The following is a 14,302-nucleotide window of genomic DNA, read 5'->3' as shown; positions in this document are numbered from 1 at the left end:
TAGAGCCAGGTTTGATCACTGTCTTAGCAGATTCCAGAGCCATGCATCCAAAAATACGTGGAAATTTGAGTGTGCCTTTCATCTTGTATTTTGAAATAGGGAACGATTCTGTGGAAAAAATACAATGTGAATTTATACTATGATGCCCCTGAAAGACTGAGCTACAGATCATTTTACTTTGCATGTTTTACCTCCTGGAAGTGGTTAATAAATATCATTCAATAAGTCTAATTACACTGATTTTTAAAGATTAATTTACAGCCTGCACATTTTTTATGAGATGTAAGGTTCACTGTAAGAAGAGTTCCTGTGGTTCTCCTCTGTGAATGCTATGCATGTAGATTATATAAGGATTGGTAAATGTAGTGTGCAACACCTTATTAGCTTTATGAAGATAGGGAGAGACATCTTTTAGTATTCAATTTTGTAATGAGTAGATTGCTTTTTTCATTATTATCTTTGCAATTTTTAGGTGGGGTTGAATTTTATAATTGCATTACTCTTACATAAAGTTTATTTAAATAAAAAAAAAATCAGAAAAAATGGCTAACATCATTGTATCTATCACTTTTACTTTATCAGTCATTATATGCTGTGGTCTACATACTGCTTCTTTCTATAGTAATTCTGTTCAAGCCTTTATTGCTATAATACCCAAGAAAGTTATTTTTAATGATCTAAACATCTGCTGTTTAAAAGCAGATTTGTTTTGAGCCAAGAAATTGAAGGCCTTGATCTAAGGAAGAATGCAGTTCTGTAAATATCAGTCAGATTATTTATGTATTTTGTAAAGGTACGTGCTTCAGTGTTTTCTTGAAGGGGAGCTTTTGCCATGTTTTTTATGCTTTAGAAGTGTATCAAAAGAGTTTTTATTTCAAATCAGTTGAATTAATAAAAATAAGACCTTTCTGGTTGTGTCCAGATAACTTTTCAAGACAGAGTCTTGTACAACAAGAGGAGATCTGTGCTTTGAAAGAAACAATTGCACAACTTGATAAAGAGAAGGCATCTTTGCAAGACTGTGTGGAAGAAGGAAGAGAGAAGATTGCTACTTTTGAGGAAAGCCTGGCAATTAAAGTATGTTCTAATGTGTATAGTCAAATAGTCACAAAAGATAAATAGGGAAAGGATCTGTTGGGTCCTCACACCTGTCTTATATTGGGATCTACAACAGCGCTCAGTGCTGACCTAGTTCTGCTCCAATTTCAAGGCAACAACAAAACTCCTGTTGACTTCAACAGCAGGTTTGAGCAGCGTTGGTTATCTTGTGTTTGGTGTTTTGTATCGTCTATATTTATCAAGAGAGGGGACTTTTAAGTACTTCCCTAAAGTGGAGAAGAGGAAATTAGGCAGTAAAATTTTTTGTTTATCATAAAATGTAGCCTAAATTCTTCCTTGGTCTGGATGTTGAACTGAAGTTGAAGATGCATGGTGATACTATAATATCGTCTCTGTTGTCATTGAAGAAGCATCTGAATTACATTCTTTTCACCTTGCACCATGTGATTTCAAACTATGTAATGAAGCTGCTTAGTTCTTAGTTCTGAAACATTATTTTTCACTTCAGCTTAAGTGACCTAGATATTGATTTAGGATAAACTAAAGAAGGTGGGAGGTTTTTTACTTTTTTTTAACTGTTGTGATTGTTTTGCATTGAATTTGCATTGATTTTTAACAAAATCTTAAAGCAAAGATATTGCAGGACAGGCTAAAATAATCTTGCCATAAACAGTGACGTTGTGTTTTTAAAACTGTAAATTGTAAAATGGTGTCCATTTTAGAGAAGAGACGGTTGTCTCTCACCTCTCTTGTATTCTTGTAGAAAACATTTCCTTAGCCTATCTATGCTTCTCTTATTATCTGTATCCAAAGACAAGGGAGTAATGTACTTTGTGATTAAATTCTTGTTTTATCAGTTACAAACTACCAGATTCTGATAGTTTATTCATTGTAGAAAAGCTTATTATAGTTTATCTAATAGGCAGAGGACATAATTTAGTTTTGGAAGTGTGAACCAAATGCTAGCTTTGGAACTACAAAGGATTAAAAAATTTAATTTAAATTATTATATTCTGCAGAAGATCATAATATTTGTTCCTTTATTTGCCAAATTAGATTATCAGAATTTTCAGCTCTAAACAGTACATGACGAAACTTGGAAAACCGCAATCCATTTTGCATTAAATAGTTAAACTAATCAGCTAGCTGAATAAAGGGAAATAGAAATAATCCTATAGAATTCCACCACCACCACCCCCCCTTTATATCGAGGAGTGGTAAGAGGTTTACTTCAAATTTGTATTTCTTTTCAAGGAGAAAATAATTTCAGACTTCAAGATTCTGATTTCTGGGTTGGAGCATTCCATAAAGTAAGGATGAAATGTCAATTTATAAAATTTTGATTAATTTATAACATTAACTCAAAAATTGAATCATGGGATGTGCTAATGTATAGATAATTCTTTACTCTGTTAAAGATTAAAATGTTACAGCTTTGTTTCATGACTTGCAAACTTAACTACTGGAAAAGCTATCATTTGTATTGGGTTGGGCAGTATTGTCATACCTGAAGATTTTTTTTATTTGCTGCGTAGAAAATCTGCCGAAGCACTCTGTATCTGTGAGAAAGAGATCAACTGTTTGCATCAACAGCTACAAGAAACCAACAAAGAACTTGCACAGACTAACAAGAACAGAGAATCATTAGTTCAGGAGAATGACAGGTTACAAGAACATCTTTCTAATACTAAGCAAGAACTTCAGGTATATTTGTACAGAGAACCCTTGACTAAAAAGGAGAATAGTGTATTTTTCAAGTAGTGCATAGAATTGGTAGGCCCTCATCTGAAGTAAATCTGCAAACTAATTTTTAAGCTCATTTTTTCAAACTCTGATTTTTCCCTTACTACTCAGCTCACTTGTGTAAAGAGGACCAACTATTCTTATGTAATTCTTTGGATGTTTTTCTTGAGGAACAGCTGATTTATGATCTCCCCCCCGCCCCCCCCCGATTTTCAAGTAAAAACAATGTGGCAGTTATAACTATTGCTTATATGGAAAAGTACTATAAAGAAGGCAGCAAATGTTTCTTACACTGTGCTGTGACTGGCATAGAGTATTTAGCAAGTCAAATTCATAAGCTTTTAATAATTTAACAGTACACATAATAAGGTTCAAAACTTTATTAATAATATTGTATTTATGTTCCTTTAAAATGGCCTTTGGATAAAAGATGCTGGAAATACTTGGCTATAATACAATGCTACATTACCTACGGTGTTATTTATCTGTGTTCAGTTCCTAACGAAAGTAGTTAAAATACTTAAAGTGTCATTTCATGTACACACAATGCTTATGCATCGATGTGTTTTCCAAGCAGCTAGAAATTAAGCTTAATGCCTATAGTAGTTCATCACTGTGTAATATTCTGGGTTTTCTTCAACTTCTTACCTTCATTTAGGTTTTCTGATATTCGATCTTTCTTCTCTGTACTTATTCTACTGCTTAGGAAATCTTTGTCTTTGAAACTTCTGCTCACCTGGTTTTCTCTTCTAGAAGCCCTACCCAGTTTCCGAAGGATCAAATTAACTTCACCTGGTCTTAGGTAATAAAAGTCATTAAGGCTCCCTTTTAAGTGGTGAAAAGTCCTCCAGGAGGAGATTCATCCCATCCCTGTTTTTAAAGTGATCATTTTACCTGCCTGACTCCATTATAGACAAAGTGTAGCCAACTAATTTAGATCAGGTACCTAATTCTGCACTGCAAAAATTAGGCAAGATAACTCTCTCTCTAAATGACTCTTCTCTGAAACGTACTGATTGTTTCTCTTAGCGCTCTCTTTGAGTTTTCTAGAAAAGTCGACGTTTGTAGTAGCTTTAACCACCAAAGGTACTCCAGGGAATCACTATTTTTTTACCTTCTCTCAGAATCACAGTTGATACTGATGAGGTCAAGTTGGTATGACATGCAGCCTCCTGTTGCTTCTAGCTACTTTTGAAAGCTTCCTGGTTTTCTTTGCAATGCCTGGATGCTTGTAGAAGCAGTTAGAAATAAAAAGTCTTAGCCTCACAGGATTTTTTTTTTTAATAGGCTTGCCTCTATAATATGTGTTCATTCCTCTAGGTCCTTCCATTTGTTTAGGTGATATTCAAAGTATTTAAAGTAGCATTCTAATTTCTTCACTTAAGCTTACTGGAAAAGTTCACAGATTGCCAGAGCACCTTTCTTAGCAACTTACAGCCTTTTCACAACAGGAATTGGGATTTCTCTATAGCTTTCTCCACCCCCAACCACCCCCTTCCCAGGTTCTTGCAGCTGAATGTTCTAGTAATTTTGTAAGGAAGTTTCTGAACAGAGCAGTTCAAGACAGCCTTTCTGCATTTTTTTTCCTCATTCTGTTCTCTTTCTCAAGCAATACTTGCCAGGAATTCTGTGTGCATTCTAATACTTGTGGCTTTATTTCCTCTGATTAGGATATAACTGCTTAATTAGTTAATTCAACTTTTTAGCTGTCTTTACTTTTTCCACTGTGGGCTTTTATGAGACTGTAATGTGTAAAAATGGGGCAGACTATTTTGTTATGAGTGTCTAGCTGCTAAATAAACCATCTGTATTTTTCTTTTTAACCACTACATTCTTTTGTTGACATTTCTCTTTTTAAGAATGTTTAGTATTATTTGTAAGTCAAAGAAACAAAATATTTTTGACAAATGCAAAATTTTGTCTACAGAAATACACCTGGTTTGGTTTTTATGTAGCCTTTAAATAACAAGTTAATAAAGCCACAGGTGTTTGATACACACTAATTCTATTTTTTATAAAGGTACAAACAGTATACTTTAACCTTATAAAACAAATCTTTCTTCATAGGTGCTATATAAAAAACTAGCAGACTACCAAAATGAGCTTGATGGTATGAAGTTGAAAGCCCAGGATTCAAACACAGATATTGTCAGGCTGAAGGGTGTACTGAAGTCTAAAGTGAATATATGGATTAAGCCTATTAATGAAGGCTGTGATTTTAACTAAAAATGAAATTTTAATGATATCTCCATGGAAGAATTTTCTTCCCAGTCCAAACTTATTTGCATTCTAGTAATACGTTTTTATTAGTTTGAGCACATTTCTTAGCTGTTTTTGCATACACAAGTAACGAAGTATATTTCATTGTGGTTTTATTTACATATATAAACACACACACAAACACAGATACATAAGCATATGTGTGTGTTTATTAAAATTAAAAAATTCAGACAGTGAATAATATAGAGACTTGGAACTCTTTTGTCTTTATTACCATATGGGATTAATAGTAAAAATTGCTACACCTTGTGTTTGTAATGTTAATCTAGGCATTTTTAACTGATGTCTTTTGAGGATTAAAATGTGGCCATCTTAAACAAAACACTGGTTCTTGAGTAGTCTCTCAATGTTTTGGTTAAATGGCAAAGTTTTCAGTGGAAAGAGAACATCCAATATCATGTCATGCCTGTAGATCTATAGCTATCCCTGTTTTGTGAAGCTTACTGTAAATTATTAAACAAACAAGCTTTATGTGTTAGGAGAGAGAGAACTGTGAGCTTTTGGAGAATTACCGGAAAGCCTGTGAAGAAGGAGAAAGTTGGGAAGCAAAATGCCATCAAGAAGAAGCCGGTTGTAGCTCTGTTAGACTGGCACTGACTAGTGCGGAGTCTGAGAATCACAGGTTGAAAGAGAAAGCTGGGTCCCTTGAAAGAGAGATGAAGCAAGTAAGTTGAAATAGTTCTTTCCATGGTTCACCCTTGAAATGGTCTGGTAGTATTTTAAGGCTGCAACAGTTTAAAATTATGGTTAATGCTGTTTCTCATATTTTAAAGATTTTTGCTATAATGAACTGTATGGAGTTTGAGCTTATTTAATAATATGACTAGAATTCCACTTGTCACACTTCAAAAAAATCTTTAAAAATAACAGCGTATTTCAAGGAAAATATTATGAATTATGAAATGCTCTCATGTTTGGAATGACTGAAGGCATGAAGTCACACACAATTCCCCAGCACACCCGAAATATTACTAGTGCTTTGTCAGCTTACGTTCCTGTCTCTACTTTTCTTGCTTCCAGCTGTTCGGCCTTCTTTCCACTGCTTTAGATGTCCCAAAGAGCCTCTTCCCCCTTGAAAATCTGAAGAACTTAAAGGGAAATACACGGCATGGCTTTGGCAATATGTTATGAACGTACAAACTATCCATGCAAGTTAGATACTCAAGAGGAACTGAACTGCTACTGTTCAGAAAGTGTATGAGAATCTAACAGTAGCAAAACAGCACAGAGAGATTGGGTGGCAGATCTTGCCTTTTTTAATACAGTAAAATGGGTACATGGTCTTAGTTTGTCCAGTGGGCCTCACATGGGTAGAATTTTCATCCTTCTAATTTCTGCCCACATGCCTGCCATGACGTATAGGAATGAACAGGCCTCTTCATGAAATCTGTGTCAACAAATTGAGTCAGAATTCAGATGTCATATTCAGGTTCATAGCAGTTATGTGTAAGGCACATATCTAAAACACAGAAATTTTTTCTCAAAAATCTTAACATGCTTGGCAGTGCTGTGTGTTCCTTGTGGGTTTTTTTTTTTAGGCAAGATGGAGCTAGAATTTGAGGTGCTCCCCTTACTACCATCTCTTTGGATCTCATTCCTAATAAATCCTTCAGGAAGTAACTGCTTTATCTCCCTCTTTGCTCTGTTAACCTCCCAGGCTCATTCTGCCACCCACTGAAAATTAAGTAGTTAAAAGTGACTGGAAATAGAAGTCTTACCGGGCAAAGTACAGGCATTTTTCAAAACAGAAAAGCCTAAGTTATGTTAAATATACCACATTTTAAATGCTTTTAGTCAGAACTGCTTCTGCTGGCTTGTTGACTTCTCTTTAGTGTGACTTCTGTCATCTCTTAGTCATGCCTGAGTTTATGGATGACAGCAGTATAAATATGACCTTTCCATATCTCAGCATTCACTTATCATTTACATGCAAAAATACATTTTATTGATAAATAAGAGGGTCTCATCTGAAAATGAAATGCGGCCCATGGCAGAATTTTGAACCTTATTGGGTCTGCAGGAGGAGTAGCATTGTAGGAACAGAGTTTAAAATGTCAGTAGCTGATAATTGCTGTCAGAAGCAAGAACTCTTCTCTTCTATTTTTATATATGGGAGTTATTTAAATAAATAACTTTAAAGTGTATTGCAGAATAAATGGCTGCTGCCTCTTAACGTTCACCACAATTACATAGAGTTCTTTTTGCAGGATTTTAAAATCAGTTTTAAATTTTCTTTGCAATAGTGTTTTGATTATCTGATACTGCTTTACTGTAGCATTTAACAATAGAAGCAGCATACCAGTCTCAGATTTCTGCTTTAAGCAAGTCTCTTGTGAAAATGGAAGAAGAGTTTCAAAACATACATTGGGAGAGAGTTTCTATGCTTGCAAATCTCACATCTGCACAAGAACTTTGCATTAAACTAAATGCAGTCAAAGAATGATTGAATCAGCAGTTAACTTCCACAGCAGAGAAAGTAGAAAGGGTATGTGAAATACATTAGAAAAGTAAGTTTATGTTGACACTAAGGGATCTAAATCTACTTTAGGACCTAGAATGATCAAAGAAATCCTTATTGACTATTAGTGTTTCAATTTTTTGATTGTTTAATTTGGCATTCCTCAGGGGCTTACTCTTCAGAGGGTGGATGCTGTATACTATTTGAAAAGCACACTGTTTTGCAGGGGTTTACTACCAATAACAGTTGGGACTTTAAAAATTACTGGTTGTTTCCTTGAAAAATATCTTGGATTTTACATCCAGTCACTGAGTAAGCAGAATAGCTGCATTAATTTATTAGCAAAGAAACTTGACATGGACTTAAATGCTTGGATGTTTTAGAAAGTATCAATATCTTTTTAATACTCTTTCCTTAATTTCCCTTGAAAATCCCTTGATTTTTACAAAACCTACAGAATTAATGTTTGATAGGCAAATTTTAAAAAACTCAGCTTGGATAAACTCTGAAAAATTGTTCATACATACTCAGATTCAGATATTTTCTGTATGATTCTGTCACTGTCCAGTCCATCCTTTGCTCCAGATGAGATAATTTCTTGTTCACAGGCTTCCAGCATTCTCTTTTAACCTTTATGCCTTTTCCATACACTATGGGTAAAGCTGCTGTTTGGCAGTTGGTTGTTTGTCCCAGCCAAATGTGTGTGATGTCTTTTGTATGTTTGTGGAATCCTCTACTATAGGGAAGAGTTCCAGTATATGACTTTTGTCTGAAGCTTTTGTGAGACCTAATATATCTAAGCCTTCCTGGATCCTTCTGTGAGATTGTCAGTGAAGGGCTTGCTGGGTCTGTGGAGAGCAGCAACAGTTTCAGGAGAGAAAAATGCAGAAGTGCAGTTGGAGAGTTGTAGAAAGTCTGAAGTTGAAGTTTTCACTAATGTTTTCATACCTTTCAATAAGTAGTCTTTCAACAGCCACATATAACCTTCAGATAGGGGTATTTTACATAGTATTCCAATGCAGAAATCTGCATTACTACATTGCAGCATATGTATATACAGAATTGGAAACTAAGCCTGATGCTGAATAATACTGTTCTTTCAGCATTTCTAATACTGTTTGTTTTCCTGTAACATTTGCTGTTTACAGTTTTCAGTATTCTTCTGTTCTGAAATACAAAAGTAGAATATCAAACCTGTTTACTGGCAAAGGAACTAGATATTTGATTGACAATTAGTAGAAAATTGGATCTTTCAGACTGAAGAAACCTTTTTAATTTGGTAAAACAAAAAATGTTGAGTTTTGCTTTGGAAAGGTATTTCATAGCATTTTGTCATTTATATCAAGTGCATTTATATTCTGATTTATACACTGGGTGAATTTATAAATCTTAAACAGGATTTTGACTGAGGGCAAATATAATGCTAATCATCCATCTTGGAGTGAGAACAAATTTTAGTCATTGATCCCAGGCTTCATTTTCCTCTCTCTCTCTCTTTTTAAGATTACCATAATAGATAGCCAGTAAGCTTAACAGTCATACATCTAAAATTTTAAAACCTTTGTTTAGCTGCAGAGAAAGTATGAGTCATCCCATTCTGAAATAGAGCTGCTGAGGCAACAACTGGGAAATGAAAGAACATCTATGAAAAACCTGGAATCTTTGCTTGTGTCCAGTCGTGAGAAAGAATTTCAGTCTCAGATAGCAAAGCATGAAAAAGACTCTGAAATCCAGTTTCTTAAGGAACAGCTTTCTTTAGAAGAAGATAAACTGTGAGTACATGACCAGGAGAATATTGCAGGTTTTTTCATTCTTCCCAAGTGTATATACACACAGATGGTTTTATATCTAGCTGCATTTCATTTTCAAATGGGTAATATACCTTGGTTACCTTAACAGCAGAAAACACCAAAAACCTGCTTCTGATTCCTCAGCTGTACCCTAATAGGCTTTTCTGTGCAGTGTTATATTTCACTCCAAAAAATGGTCTTAATTGCATGGTATAGCTGCCCTTTTAATTTTGGATAGTTGTATTTAGTAACATACTTGGAGGATTATAGTTGTTCTCTAATTAAAGTGTATGGACTTAACAGTGCTGTGCAGAGTCTAGATTTTACTCAGCTCAGAAATAGAGCAACTCAGCTAGAATGGGAACTGGATATCACCAAAAGACAGCTGGGGACTGAGCGCTTTGAGAGGCAGGTATATATTTTTGTATTGCACTTCCTGCATTTAATTGGGGTGAAATACAACATAGTACTAAGTCTTGGACTAATTAGTAGGATAAACAGTGAAGTTTGGGTTTGCTCTGCTGTACATCTGTGTGTTCAGAGGCTATTCATGTCACTAAATTTAGTCTGTTCAGCTGTTACACACGCTGTCTAAATTACTTGTCTAGATTCCCTTTATAGCCAACAGAATGAGACAGTGAGATAAACTGCCCTCTGGAATTGGCTGGTTTAGGATGGGATGGTTCACTTTCCTGAAGATGCTCATCTGTCTTCTGTCATTTATATTGATGCCTGTCTTGATCTATCGTGAAAGTCCAGGTGACTAGTTCACTATAAAAGTAATTTATAGACTACTAGTTCTGCGATATGAATGGCTACCTTTTGGCTACACCTGTACTTGTAACTAAACTGGGTCAGAACATTGGCTTGAGGGCTATACACAATTGTATACTTGCCCATACAATTTAATTGTTAGTACACACTCTGGAATGATTGTAGCCTGTACCAGCCTGCATTCTCCCAGGAGCTACTTGAGGCACAGGAAGTGCTAGGGATGGTTCCCGGAGAGCAGTATGGCCAAAGTAATTTATTTTTTTTGGTTGGTTTGGGATTTTTTGTTTGTGGAAAGAGGGTTTCACAAAGTGTAGAAGCTTATTTCATATGATTTGGCCATGATACCAGGGAATGGTCACTGGCCTGCTTCGTGAGTTAGTTTATCTGCATAGTCATCGTGTCTTAAGTAGTTTTCTTATCTGTGAAACAACAGTACTTCTCTATTTTGTGGATGTATTGAGGATAAAATGTTACAGCGTCGGGTATTATTTTGGGTGTGTGAAAGAGATGGCTAAAAGAAGCAGAGCGGTGTGATTATAGCACAGGTTTGAGCATCAGGTGTCTTGTTCATTTGTAGTAAATCACTTTGTTGATAATCTGTTTTCTCATAAGTAAGAATGAGGGGTTTGGAGGGGGCATCTCTATACCTGAGGTTAGGTCTTTTGAAGATGGATTTTTTAAATGTCTCACTGTGTATTTCAGTTTCAAATTGGATCCTTCTTTATCCTGAAGTCATGTCAAAAACTGCAAAACTTTTGCGTTAGATGTGCAAGTCACTTTAAAAGGTGGCATCATTTGTGCTTCTTCAGCTGCACATGAAAAAGAGCCAGACTCTATGCTAATACAGGAGTACCTATGTTTTAAAAGAAACCCTTACCTTCCTCAGGCTGTTGTTTCTCTACTACCCCTATGGAAGTGCATCTATCTCACGGTGTATGGGTGTCCCCCGGTAGGGACTGCAAATGTTTCATCTTGAAGTGTTCATTGGCAGAAAGTTGAATCAGCCTCCATACTTAATCTCTTCTCCTAGTTAAGGATAATTTTGTTTCTTATGTGGTTGCTTATAGTTGCAATAATATCAACATATAGTTTATAATTGGTTAGCAAAACAAATATTAGAGTGAGCCTATGCTGAGGCAAAGATCTCCAGTTTTCATTCTTTAAGAGAATTTATCTTCTGCTTCCAGAGAATTATAAACATAATTACCTGAATTGTTTTGGAAAGAACAAATCTAGGTTCTATTATGCAGTCTGTAAGTCAGTTGCAAAAATAATATGCAGAAATCTTAGACAGCAAAGTTGGAAATATTCTCATATAAAAAGCTGTGGCTGACATAATATTTAGTCTTTGAAAGGCCAGAGGTTTTTTCTTTTTTTGGCTTTTTCATAATATCAAAACAATGTCCCTTCATTATCCAGCAAGGGTTACAAGAATTCTATTTCTTTTCTGTTTTTCCTCAGAAAATCATGCTTTAAAAGAGCAGGTATCTATACCTCTTGCTTGCAGGGAAAGGGATTAAAGCTTCAAGCCAGCTTCTTAGAGCCAATCTAGTTTTCTGGTACTGGCAAGTGAAAACCAGAAAATTAGCCAGAGATGAAAAATACTGTCATTAAAGTCAGTATCATGATAGTATATAATGGAAGCAGCAGCTGTGAGTACTGACTGGGGTTTTTTTGTTGTTAGTTTAAAGAAGTGGGTAGATGATATCCTTGTTCTAACACTGATTTAGCTAGTTGTATTGATTTACTGCCCTGGTGCAGAATGAAATAATGCCTGAAACTAGGAGGAGGAAGCACCAACTGTCAGGTGTTGAATGAGCACCAACACAATGATACCAGGAAACTTAATCTTTCTGTCTGGGTTTTTCTTTACCAGTCAGGAAAAGATCCTCCCCATCCCTCCTATCCTGACTGTGGAAGCAGTTTGGACTTATGTGGAAACAGCAGGTTTGACTTATTGTCCTGTCTAGCTGTGTTGACCAAGCACAGGGACTGTCAGGTACCCCTGGACAGCCCCAAGTCCATGACTTGCCTATCTTTTTATTCCTTTCTGTTTCTTGACCCTCCTTTTTGCTGCCTTTGTGCTTCCCTTTCTCTGCCCCAGTCTTCTCCCAAATAAAAAGCTTGCCTGTAGTTACTTTCCCCAGCTGGTCACAGTTTTGCTACATTCATACCCAAGCTTGGTGTTCTACAGGGTGATGTTACCTCTGAGAGGTGCAAGCAGCTGTACTCTTGACTTCCCATCATTGCCAGCACTGTCTCGGCCATTAAAGACAGTAGAGCATGTGCATAGTAAAGCCCTTAAAAATAATCATGCTAGTAAGAATAGCAGTCAATGTAGATAAGACTGGTTCCATATAGAGTGTGTGTGATACCTCCCCATGCACAAGGTTGTAGGATTTTGGTAGCTAGATGGAAGACTGTTACTGTCTTACTGGGCTCCTGCTGCTAGAGCAAGCTTTTTTTTTTTTTTTGCCTGTAGATTCAGCTTCATGGGCGGGTTCTGGATCTGGTCACTCTCCTACAGGTTTTGGCGATTTGCTTCAGCAGTTCACTCCATAAGTAGGTCTGTGGTAAAAGCTAAGCCATGCTGGGGCCAGTTTCAGTCCAATACCACACAGTCAGTCCTTGTTATACCTTCATTTGCAAGGTTTTGGGCAACTTGGAGTCCTTTTTTCCAGCCTGGGTCAGTGCTATCCTCCCAAAATACCCATTCATTTATGAGAACTATTGTCCAGGTTTTACCGGGGTTATACACTGAAACTCAGGGGTTGTTGTAACTATCCTTCCTAGTAGTTTCCAATCCAATCCAGACTACATTCTCCCAATGTAAACAATCGATATCCTGAAACCAGAATCCCAGATGAGTAGGTACCTCCAAAATTTTCCAATGTATTATCCAATCCCACGTACTTCCTCCATGTAGATCCAAATGCAGGAGTTACGGATTGATCCAGTATCCAGGCCCCACTCTTGCAGTCAAAATGACTGGACTGCCATTTTCCAACATTCCCACTGGTGAGTCCGGCAGCTCTAAAATATCCATCCGTTCCAGGGCACTTCGGATAGCTGTAGTGCACTAGCCATGCCGACTGAAACAGCACAAGAATATGGCAAGCAACACTGTTCTTACATTAATACCATTGCTGTTCTTAGTGATTATCCTTACGCTGCAGGCTTGTGAATAAACTCTAAAATTAGTTAGGCTCTTCCTCCCTGGAGATTTTTACAAGTTTTGGAGTTTGATCTGCAGCAGCCATGGCTAGCATCTGTCTTTTAGAGAAAATAGACAATGGATGTGTAGAACTAAATCTAAGTAAGGGAGTAATGCAGAGTCACTAATCTGTCTTTCAGAGTATATGATGCAGACCACATCTCCTCTTAAACTATATAAAAAAAGGTGGCAATCTTAAAAAGAAAAAATATTATGATTATGAGTATGAGATCATTTTGATGCTTTTTGAGAAGTGCTTAGTCTCACTGTAAAATAATGTTTATTTAGGGGACGTGCTGTCCAGGAACTTCGATGCGAGAATCGTACAGTCTCACATCAGTTAAGTTCCACGTTAAGAACATCATCACCTGAACAGTCCCATCATCAATATCCTGATTGGTCTCTGGACTGGTCCCTGGAAGGGTAATTGGTTCAACATCATCTGATTTACAAACACTGAGGGGCACAGGTGGGAAATAAATAAAAGGATGAACTCTGATTTTTTTTGTTGAAATATTGACTAAATTCCATGGAGTTACATGGCTTCAAGAGAAGTTAAAAGAAGATTCAGGACCACAATCTGTTGACGATACTCCTTTTATTTTGTTTTATTGAGCTGTATCAAAACTATATGGTTAATAGCAACTACTTGCACCAGGATCCTATAGTCATAAATTCTCAAAACAGTAAGAGAAATAATGCTACAGAAAATCCCTGCTTGACTTGCCACCATTTTGTGCAGGTGTAGATCTAAATATTTTCATCTTTCCTACATTATCTCTAGCCTGTCTTCTTCTAGTAGTTTTCAGAATAGTTTTCACTCTACAGATGTGCATTTTTTGACAAGAAACATAAATGCATTCTAAAAGTCTTCAAATACTTGTAATCCTGAGGAGGAGCAAGCCCAGCTTTCCTTTTAATAATCAGTGAAATGGAGCCTCCACAATATGCAGCTACTGCCCTGGCAGTTTCAGTCTCAGCTTA

The 14,302-nt window shown here is 36.3% G+C and overlaps 1 protein-coding gene across 1 annotated transcript in view; it reads left to right on the top strand.

The window, feature by feature from the left end:
• Window positions 1-13,745, top strand: part of TSGA10 (testis specific 10) — a 28,334-nt gene extending 14,589 nt beyond the window's left edge. The window contains exons 10-17 of the mRNA XM_027792885.2: window positions 923-1,077; window positions 2,314-2,369; window positions 2,595-2,763; window positions 4,870-4,980; window positions 5,562-5,747; window positions 9,110-9,312; window positions 9,634-9,738; window positions 13,607-13,745. Coding sequence (XP_027648686.2) covers window positions 923-1,077; window positions 2,314-2,369; window positions 2,595-2,763; window positions 4,870-4,980; window positions 5,562-5,747; window positions 9,110-9,312; window positions 9,634-9,738; window positions 13,607-13,745 — 1,124 coding nt within the window. The remainder of the gene's footprint in view (window positions 1-922; window positions 1,078-2,313; window positions 2,370-2,594; window positions 2,764-4,869; window positions 4,981-5,561; window positions 5,748-9,109; window positions 9,313-9,633; window positions 9,739-13,606) is intronic.
• Window positions 13,746-14,302: the final 557 nt, after the last annotated feature.

Source organism: Falco peregrinus, chromosome 4 (genome assembly GCF_023634155.1).
Source record: "Falco peregrinus isolate bFalPer1 chromosome 4, bFalPer1.pri, whole genome shotgun sequence".
NCBI lineage: Eukaryota > Metazoa > Chordata > Aves > Falconiformes > Falconidae > Falco > Falco peregrinus.
Note: the sequence above shows the minus strand (reverse complement) of the source record. Positions and strands in the feature narration are given on the sequence as shown.